The following is a 10,378-nucleotide window of genomic DNA, read 5'->3' as shown; positions in this document are numbered from 1 at the left end:
GGAAGAAATGCATAAGCAGAGGTTCGTTCTCAGCATGGGCGGCCATCTTACGGCAGTAGGAGCGAATGTGAGTCTCTGGGCAGGTAACTCCCTTGTACTTATCAAAATCTGGCACTTTGAACTTCGGGGGAATAACAATCCCAGGTACCAAGCACATAGCAGCAGTGTCGAAACTCGAAGTTTTAGCAACCTCAACGGCCTTAAGGCGTTCTTCGAGAGCTTGGTACATCTTAGCAGTCTCAGTCAACTCAGCAGTAAGATCATGTTCAAGGTCAATAACCTCGTGGTGGTCATCCACTACTTTTGTTATCCCCTCAACAGGAATCTCCTTAGTTTTCACCCCTCCATCATCAGAATTGGTAGGAGTATCTTTGATCAGCCCAGCAACGCTCTTTCTGAGCTCTTCTTGTCCTTGGACAACGACATGGAGAGTCTCCATAAGTTGGGTCATTCTTTCCCCCATAACATCCATATCCCTACGGAGGGCAGCTTGACTCTGTTCAAATTGATCCATGATTCTCTCGTTGCTCCTGGTGCGGTAAGGATGTAAGAAAGTCAGCTTCGTCGTCGGAAAAGAAATCTGTTGTTGGAAGGGACCCCAATTAGAATCTGATAAAAACCTGAAAATGCAGTATGATATGAGTGCATGGGTGCATGTGTGCATGTTTTATTATTTTCAAGAATTTTCGGCTTTGTCTCGAACCAACAATACAAGATAATGAGAAATAACGAAGCGCAACCAAGATAAACAACCATAATCCATTAATTCCACAACCATGTTTGAAGTACAAAATAATCCGCTCTCATGAGCCAACAATACAAAAAATGGAAATAAGAACCCCATCCAACAAGACTGGTGGTGATTCTATAACAAAAACCAATACTAAGCAGGATCTCCCATGTCCAAATGACGAAGTGGGCTATCTCCAATGTTCTTATAGCTCCAAGCCTTCATTTCTTCAAACAGCTTTTTGGTCTCAGCATGGGTTGGTCTTTTAACAACTTCTTGAATCAATAGGTCCTTCCTGAAATGCATGGTCTCCAAGTAACGGCTTCTCAATTCCCAACCTCTGGCCTCCTCTTGAGCTTGAGCATCACTTTGGCCCTTTTCCTCCATTCGACCCTTCAACTTGCGAATCTCTTCATAACACCCCTCAATCCTTGCCTGACGTTCCAGAAGGAGCTTGTCTGCTTTCTTTCGACGGGCTTTCTCTGATTTGGCTATATCAGTTTGGATTTGGAGCCTCTTTGTCAATTCCGCCAACTGATCTTCATAATGCTCTTTGATCTCCCTCTCTTGAGATTTAGCAGATTTAGAGTCTATGGTCACTCTTGACCTTTTCTGGGAGGTACTTCCTCTAGCATACAATTCTTCAAGCTCTATTTCTCTCATTTTCAACTTATGAAGGGCAGAAAGCTTCTCTTGCCTATCAGTATTCATCTTGACTTGCATCGTCTCCATTTGCTCAGTCAACTTCCTATTCTGCTCCACAGTCTGATTATAACAAGGCATGGATACAATGTCGGGTTGTACACCAGCAGGAGGATACAAAGGATCTTTTGGAGGGAAGGGCATCCCTTGAGTGTTGACCACAACTTCAACCCACTCAGTATAGTCTTTATAAGTCGCACAGTCTCTTTGACCAAAGTACTTCTTATCTCTCCAGCAAATATTCTTCCAGGCTTGCGCAGCTTCTGCCATTTGCCCAACATTGGTGGCTGAATGATAGTAAATATTCTCAGCAATCTCTGCTTGTTCAGGAGGACTAATGAAAGCGTATCCATATGTTCTTCTAGCCAGGATAGGATTATAGTTGATCCCACCTCTGATGCCCATGAGAGGCACATTCTTGAATTTCCCACAACTCATAACAACTTCCATATGGTCCAAGGATCGGTTGTACCAGACAATGTCCTTAGCTCTAAGCCCCATAATTCTATCAGCCCATCTGGATGTGTACCTACTATCAACAAAAGCTCCACGTTCCGGCAAATGTGATCTGAACCAACGGTATAGCAGCGGAGCACAGAATCTAACCAAACCTCCTTTCTGCTCATTACGATGATGAACAGAATGATAAACATCCCCCAGAAGTGTAGGAACGGGGTTCTGCAGAATGAATATGTGGATGGCATTCATATCGACAAAGTCAGGTACATTTGCGAACATCACAATACCATAGATACTTAGAGCCAGAATAGCTCTGAAAGTGTCCCACTCTTTGGCTTCAGCAGCATCACAACCTCTTTTAACCAGGAATTCCATACGAAAACCATGACAACCTCCTTTCTTGGTGAGACTTGCCTCCACGACTGATTTGCTCAAATAAAGAGCCTTAGCGATTTCAACGGAATCAGGGGCCTTCATGGCGCTATAATAAGGTACCTCTTTCCCAACAGGAATGCCAAGGAATGACGAATACTCTTCCAAGGTAGGAGCCAAAAGATAATCAGTGAATGCGAAACAACGGAGGGAAGGATGATAAAACTGAAGCAAAGTGTGAACTCCCTCTTGCTCATCCTTGGTGAATGGCATCTTAAGGAGGCTCAGAATGTACCCATATTTTTCTCGGAAATTGGTTGACTCATCCGGTGTGATCTTCTTTGCCAAACACTCAACAAACTTCAGATTAGGATTCACAAAAGAATAAGAGTAATTGCGCTTGCCAGTCTTCAGTGGTGGAGCCATGTGTTAGTCGGAGACAAAGCCAAAAAGTTCCTGAAAATAAATGAACATGCATGTTAAATGATGTGGTGGAATGCATTTCACTGGGAGAATCCTAAAATCTTTTCATTATTCCTTTTCTTTTTCTTTTTCTTTCCTATTTTTTTTTTGCAAAAAGGTATGTACATATTCTTTTTCTTTTCTTTTCTTTTTTCTTTAGAAATGGATTTTAGGATTCTCCGCGAATGAAGTGGGGTGAATGCAATAGCATGATGTGTCATGTGCATGATGTGGTGAGAGACTGAATGTCCCTCGCAACTCTGAACATCTGGGTAATACTGATTGTAACAGGTTCAAAATTTCGACTTCAGATTGCAAAATGGAAATCCGGGTATGATGAAGGCTAGTATCCTGTCCCTCCCCAAAACTCACGGGTATGAATTCTAGACACGGACAGGTGGTCCCTAATGGTCACTGGGGTCTATAGTTCCCATGGGGTACAAAGTGTTTGAGGCAACAAGAGTGCCAGACACAGTGTTCCATGAAAGAACCTCGCCCAGTTGTGGTACCCCACATCGACTCGATCGTAGCAAGAGCTACGGGAGCCAACATGAGCATCCACGCTAATCCTAGGTGTCACTTGGCCTGGGTAGTGGGCCTTTTACCTCAAAACATCCCACCCAACCTGCAAAACAGAACAGAAGACCCCAAGGAACACAGAATATAATCCATATGCATGATGTGCAAACAGAAATAAACATGATATGCAAGCAGAAAATAAACATGCAAACATATATACAAGATATAGACATAAAACAAATAAACACCCAGTAAATAAACAAACAAACGCAGGCTAGGATCGACTCACTAAGGATGGACCAGCAACAGGTCTAGCAACATCCCCAGCAGAGTCGCCAGCTGTCGCACGCTCGCGAAAAATGAACAGAGTCGCCACCAATATATTTATCCCATAAGGGAAAGGGATATCAGAAAACCTAACAAAGGGAAGGAACAGGGTCTTGCGACCAGAGAATCAAGGTACGGGAGTCGGTTACGCAAGGGGAAGGTATTAGCACCCCTCGCGCCCATCGTACTCGATGGTATCTACCTATGTTTGTTTCTATCTAAAGGGTGTGTACTATGTCTATGTCTATATGGGAATGCATGCAAAAGAAATACGGGGAAAAGAAGGAAATATTTACAAATGTGCTCGTTCAAGCCCCGCGACTTGATGCCTACGTATCCTTTTCAGGAATCAGAGCGCCGTAGTTCGGCTCACGATTTTCTGTTTGTTTTTGTGTTTTTTAGTTGGGCGGAGTTAACGCTCGCGCTCTTGCATAAGGGGACAGCCTAGGATGCAATGGAGCGGAGATAACGGTGCCCTTAGGTGCCGAGCAGGCAAAAGAAAAAGAAATGATTGGTTTGTGTCTTTTAGGGTAATTCCATGATGACGAGAGCCTACCACCAGATCTCGCATCACTTCCTCACTTTTGTTTTAAGTCTGAACATTTATTAGGTTCTTTTGAAGTGTTTTTGGTTGGTGTTTTTTAAGGGAATTTTATTCAAGTATTTTTAGAGTGTTTTAAGGTTGTAAAAGGAAAAGAATGAAAGGGGGAGACTAGCCTATTTCTAATTCTATGTTGGAAGATATTCTAAAAGGATATGGGGAAGAAAAACAAATAACAGGATAAAAACAAATTTAAAGACCAGGGGCACTTTAGACAATTCACAAAGGAGCATATTCACAAAATAAAAGAATTAAATCTATACAAAACCCAAACAAGCAATTATGAGAATTACTCCTAAACTATGTCATTTTGTTCATGCAAGAGTCTAATTTGGAATCAAACTAAGAAAACAAATTATTTGGTTTATGGTTTTCATGAGAAGACTATTTATTAAAATTCTAAGGAAATGCTAATAAGGGTCAATTAAAAGAAATTAAAAAAATCTAGCATTCTAATTAGTTAGAAAATCTTGGTTGTTGTTTTTACTTAGAAAAACAAATCACAAAAAAGGAATTAAAACTATTATTTAGAGTTCTTTTTATATGAGCAACTATTAACAAATCTAAAACTAAATGGAATTCAATTGAGAAGTTAAAACTAACTATTCAATTAGTGGGAAAGATTTTTTTTGTTGTTTTATTTAAAAGAAAGAAAAACAATTAATCATTAAAAGGAATAAAGAAGAAGAAACTATCTTTATTTGGTTTTAATAGCAGCAGGGGGTGCATTAGCAGTTCACATGCGGCCCAAGGGGTGTGATGAGAAGACAGCGCTAGGCCCAAAGAGATATTGGCCCAAGCGGTCTCACGCTGTACTCCTTCATTCATTCTCACGTTTTTCATTTTGGACAGCAAGGCTATGCTATTTATTACATCATCTCTACTTCTTTTCCATATCACGTGACATCACATTACTACACAGTATATACACTTTCTACACAGCTTATATTTGGCTTGTTGTAATATAGCATGGTTTTTATCATGGCACATAAGTGACAAACACAACATGAATTTTATGTAACGTAAACACCTCAATTGGTCACATGCACTTTAAGTAGGATAAGACAACAAATTGCCTCAGCAAATCAGACCCTGCCACCTTACCAACTAATCATCACTACAAGGTAGAACAACAAAACACAAAACGAAAAAAAGGAAAAGTCATGCAGCACGTGAACAGTACCGCGGAGCCCTATTCATTATCTTCTCCGGCGAATCACGGTGGCATCGGTGGTGATAAAATGCAGAAACGTAAAACGACACCACCGTTCCACTCAATTTCCGGCGTAGATCCCAAATATGCTATCGGTTTTAACATTCAAACACTCCATCAAAAAGAAATCACAGCACACAGTACCGAATCGGAAAGCAAATCGTATGTTATCGCAAACATCTAATGAGCGTATATGAACCTAGCATATTATCAGCATGCTGAGAGAGAGATACGATGCCTTACCTGGAGGGTTCTTGGATCACGGTGAAAGAAATCAACACAGCTCCTTTGATATCTTGTTAATGCCGGTAACCGCTTCGTCCTCAATCTTCGGCAGAGAGGTGAACTCGTATGATGAGCCTTGAATCCATGAGCTCTCTTTCCCGGGACGAGTATGAGATTGCACGATGTGAATTCCGCTGACGATGGTGATGTATGGTTAAGGATGGAGAGAGAGAGAGAGGGAGAGAGAGAGGGAGAGAGAGAGAGATGGAGAGGAGAGAGAGATGGGGAGAGAGAGGAGAGAGAGAGAGAGAGAGAGAGAGAGAGTAGAGAGAGAGAGAGAGAGAGAGGAGAGAGAGAGGAGAGAGAGAGAGAGAGAGAGGAGAGAGAGAGAGTAGAGAGAGAGAGAGATTATAGTGATATAGTAAAGAGTGGAAGTGAGTGAGAATGTGGTGTGTAGGTTTTTATTTATATGGGCAACCATTGGTTTGTAATTCACAATTCTTGGATGTGGGACTTGGGTTAGTTTGCAATGCCTCTTTCTCATTTTTCCAATGTGGGGCTTGCAGCACACTTTTTCTCATTTTTCCAATGTGGGACTGTAGTGCAATTGTGTGTTGTTTTACTCTTTTTTCCTCATGCTGTGGTGCCTACTTTGAACACATATATCTCAAACCATGGGCTATGAAATGATGCAAGAACGGTGTCATATCGAAGAGGGCATGGGATAGAACAAGATTGGTGTTGAAAATATCTCAAGATAAGGCTTGGAAGTATGAGAAAAATGGCCTTGAATTCATGCAAATACCACTGCACACGCCCAGCAGCTTGCTGTCACATGCGTATGGCCAGAACGTGACTCTGCAAGGGTGGTACTTTGAGCCTCTCTATCTCGATCAATACATGTCCAAAATCAGTGATACTGGTCTCATTGGATAGAGGACATGGCAAGGAATAGCTTAGAACCGGGCTTGTTTAAGATAGAGACATGTGGAGGAAGAAATAGGCCTTGACATTTGGCCCACCATGTGTTTGCTGAAATGCGTTGCGTGCCCAGAATTCTGTGTCATGGCTGCCTGCAGAATTTGGTCAGGGTTGGGGCACCACTTTGAAGGCTTGTATCTCACTCAATATTTGCTCAATTGTCCCAATTCTTGTTCCTATGGATAGATGACATGGCAAAGAAGAGAATGATACCAAGTTTTCGTTCACCTCACTTCTGTACAGCTCTAAAAATGACTGGAGATTTGGCATGCCATGTGTTTGTGAAAATGCCAGGTCATGACCTGACTGGTGACCTGGAATGTGACTTGGTTAAAATGAGTTTCCAGCAACTTCACACCACTTTAACTCTTCATACAAGCTTCAAATGAAAAAGTGTCCAACTACAAAGTTGTTCTCCTCCATGAGAGGAACAACTTCGATGTTGGAAACTTTTCCGGAAAATGCCGTTTGCCACGTGTAATCTGGTGCTGAAGTGGACTGCTCAACAAGATTTAAGACATCAAAAATTTTTCTAAGTGTTGGAATGTCTTCTTTTTTCTATTTTTCCCAACTTTTTGCCGAACTCCCGATTTTATCCGTTCTTCGACTTTTCTTGATTAATTTTCCACCAAAAGTCAATATTTGAATAATTTTCCCGATTTTGACCCAAAAGTCAACTGTTCCGATTTTTCCGACTATTGATGAAATTCCCGATTAAATCTCTTCCACTCACATCCAGTCAAACAAACACATCCACCGTCAGTATGAGAAGTTTTCCACACATAGAAGCCACTTCTGATTAAATGTTGACCAGAAAGTCAACTGGTTGACTTTGGTCAAAGAAACCCTGATTTAAAGAACCAGATGATTTGCAAGCTTGTACCCTCTAATCAATGCCCTGATTTGAAGCAGAGAGACACCCCAATCCAGGAGCTTCCATGAACATAGCACCACATGATTGTACCTCAGTCTTCTTATTTTCTGATCAACAATTCTTTGCAATAAAGCTCCTCCTTGTTAATCTTTGAATAGTACCAATGGTATGAATGCATGCATGTGAGTTATGACCTAGGTGATGTATGTACATGAATGTAAAGCCTAAGCCAGTTAGAAGTTAAAGGGTAGGACAAATTTGGGGTATGACAGCAACCACCAGGTTAAGAGAAGTTGTGTCAAACTCCTGCTTTATTTCAAAATTTGAACCAAAGAATGTCAAGGAAGCCCTGACTGATGAGTTCTGGATTAATGTTATGCAAGAGGAACTTGAACAGTTCAGGAGGAATGAGGTTTGGGACTTAGTACCAAGACCTGAAGGAACCAATGTTATTGGGACAAAATGGGTATACAAGAACAAGTCAGATGAACAAAGTGTTGTTACCGGAAACAAAACCAGACTTGTTTCTCAAGGGTATACTTAAATTGAGGGAGTGAACTTTGATGAAACACTTGCTCTTGTAGCTCGCCTAAAATCTATCAGGTTACTACTTGGAGTAGCATATATTTTAAAGTTTAAGCTATTCCAAATGGATGTTAAGAGTGCCTTCCTAAATAGGTACCTAGATGAAGAGGTGTAAGTTGAACAGCCAAAAGGATTTTGTGATCTTGCCTTTCCAGACCATGTGTTCAAACTGAATAAGGCCTTGTATGGTTTGAAACAAGTTCCCATAGCTTGGTATGAAAGGTTGACTGAGTTTCTAGTCCATCATGGATATAAAAAGGGTGGAATAGATAAAACTCTTTTATAAAAGAAAAGGATGGAAAACTCATGGTAGCTCAGATATATGTGGATGAAATTGCCTTTGGTGGAATGTCAGATGAGATGGTCCAACATTTTGTCAAGCAAATGCAGTCTGAGTTTGAGATGAGCTTAGTTGGTGAATTAACCTACTTCTTTGGGTTACAAATCAAGCTGATGGAAGACTCTATTTTTTTTTGCCAATAAAAGTATGCAATGAATATTGTAAAGAAGTTTGGGATAGATAATGCCATTCACAAGAGAACACCTGCTCCTACACACTTGAAGTTGTCCAAGGATGAAAAGAGTGTTAGTGTTGATCAAAGTCTATACATAAGCATGATTGGTAGTCTTCTCTACCTTACTGCAAGTAGACCATATATTTCTTTTGTTATTGGAGTATGTGTTAGGTATCAAGAAGAACCTAAAATGAGTCATCTCAATCAAGTCAAGAATTATGAAGTATGTGAATGGTACGTGTGATTATGGGATACTGTATTCACGTAAATCAAACTCTCAGTTGGTGGGTTATTGTGATGCCGATTGGGCTGGAAGTGTTGATGATAGGAAGAGTACCTCTGGTGGATGTTTCTTTCTGGGAAATAACTTGATCTCATGGTTCAGTAAGAAGTAGAATTGTGTGTCTCTTTCCACAGCTAAAGCTGAGTATATTGCAGCAGGTAGCAGATGTTCTTAACTTGTGTGGATGAAGAATATTATGTCTGAATATAATGTCACACAAGATGTTATGACATTATTGTTTGACAATTTAAGTGCTATAAATATTTCCAAAAATCCTATTCAACATAGTAGGACCAAGAACATTTACATCAGGCATCATTTCATTAGAGACCTCGTGGAAGACAAAGTCATCACTCTCGAGCATGTGAAAATAGAGAATCAGCTTGCTGATATTTTTACAAAGGCTTTGGATGCAGTTAAGTTTGAACAATTCAGAAGCAAACTGGGTGTCTCTGTGTGTGCGTGTGAAGAATTATAGTAATTATTATCGGCTGCAGTTAAGTACTGAAGAGAAAGAAGGAGGATCAGATCACTGTCTCTCTCCCAACGAGATTTTTTGGCCCGTCAAAGCTAGTCTGTTTAGGGATGGGTGGTCCTTTTTTACAACTCTAACGTAATGTGATTGTGATTATTAATTAAGAAGCAATTAAAACAATAACAAATTACAACGGTACCATATACATAAAGATACATATATGAATAGACAACAACTGAGAACTATTTGAGAAATGCTACAAACACTCTCTTTTCAACATTCTTTCGCAGATACTCACTCTCTTATTGGTTTAAACATGCGTGGGTCCTACCTTTTATGTGGGATATATTTCTAAAGTGAGAGACCCACGCATATTTCAACCAATAAAAAAGTGAGTGTTTGAGAGAAAGTTGAAAAGAGAATGTTGCTAGCACTCATAAAAATATTTATAATTTTATAATTGATAAAATGAACCCTAATGGAAATGCGTCAAAATTAAACAACTTAAAAATAATTAAGATATATATTATCTACATTTTAGGTGAGTAAGAAACCTCTTTCTCTTAAATATATTGGAACCAAAATAAGTTATAGAATATATTCATTGTCTCTTATGTATTGTAATCTCATATAATAAATCTTGAATTGAGTTTCAAGATTGAAACTTTTTCGCTACCCAAGACAACTAACAAAGGATTTAGAATAAAAATAATGAACACCTATATTTTTATTCTAGTTCGTTGTTAATGAAGTTACCTCCAGTCCACCCGCCTAGGTAATTTCGCCTTCTCACAAGGACTTAATCAACTATAATCAAACTTGATTACAAACACAAAGACCTACTGTAAATGTATTCTTGAGAATTCTAACTATACCCTAGTCTCTCAAGGAAAAACAACTCAAAGTTTAAGATACAAATGTGTGTTACAATAGTGCTTCTAAGAAAGCAGATTTACACAATTTGAAATACAAAGATTAACATAAAAGTGTTTGAGAGCAAGTGTATGAATAAAAGTTCATTACTTGATTGCTTTTTCTCTTCTCACAATATTGCA

The 10,378-nt window shown here is 39.7% G+C and overlaps 1 protein-coding gene across 1 annotated transcript; it reads right to left on the bottom strand.

Annotated features, from left to right (window-relative positions):
- Positions 1–762: 762 nt before the first annotated feature.
- LOC131631070 (uncharacterized) lies at positions 763–2,689 on the bottom strand. Its single transcript, XM_058901857.1, has 3 exons — positions 1,428–2,689; positions 966–1,358; positions 763–865 (listed from the first exon to the last, which is right to left on the bottom strand). Exons 1-3 carry the CDS (start codon positions 2,687–2,689, stop codon positions 763–765), a joined length of 1,758 nt encoding a protein of 585 aa, XP_058757840.1.
- Positions 2,690–10,378: the final 7,689 nt, after the last annotated feature.

Source organism: Vicia villosa, unplaced genomic scaffold (genome assembly GCF_029867415.1).
Source record: "Vicia villosa cultivar HV-30 ecotype Madison, WI unplaced genomic scaffold, Vvil1.0 ctg.000764F_1_1, whole genome shotgun sequence".
NCBI lineage: Eukaryota > Viridiplantae > Streptophyta > Magnoliopsida > Fabales > Fabaceae > Vicia > Vicia villosa.
The sequence above is the reverse complement of the archived record's forward strand: the minus strand, read 5'-3'. Positions and strand labels throughout refer to the sequence as shown.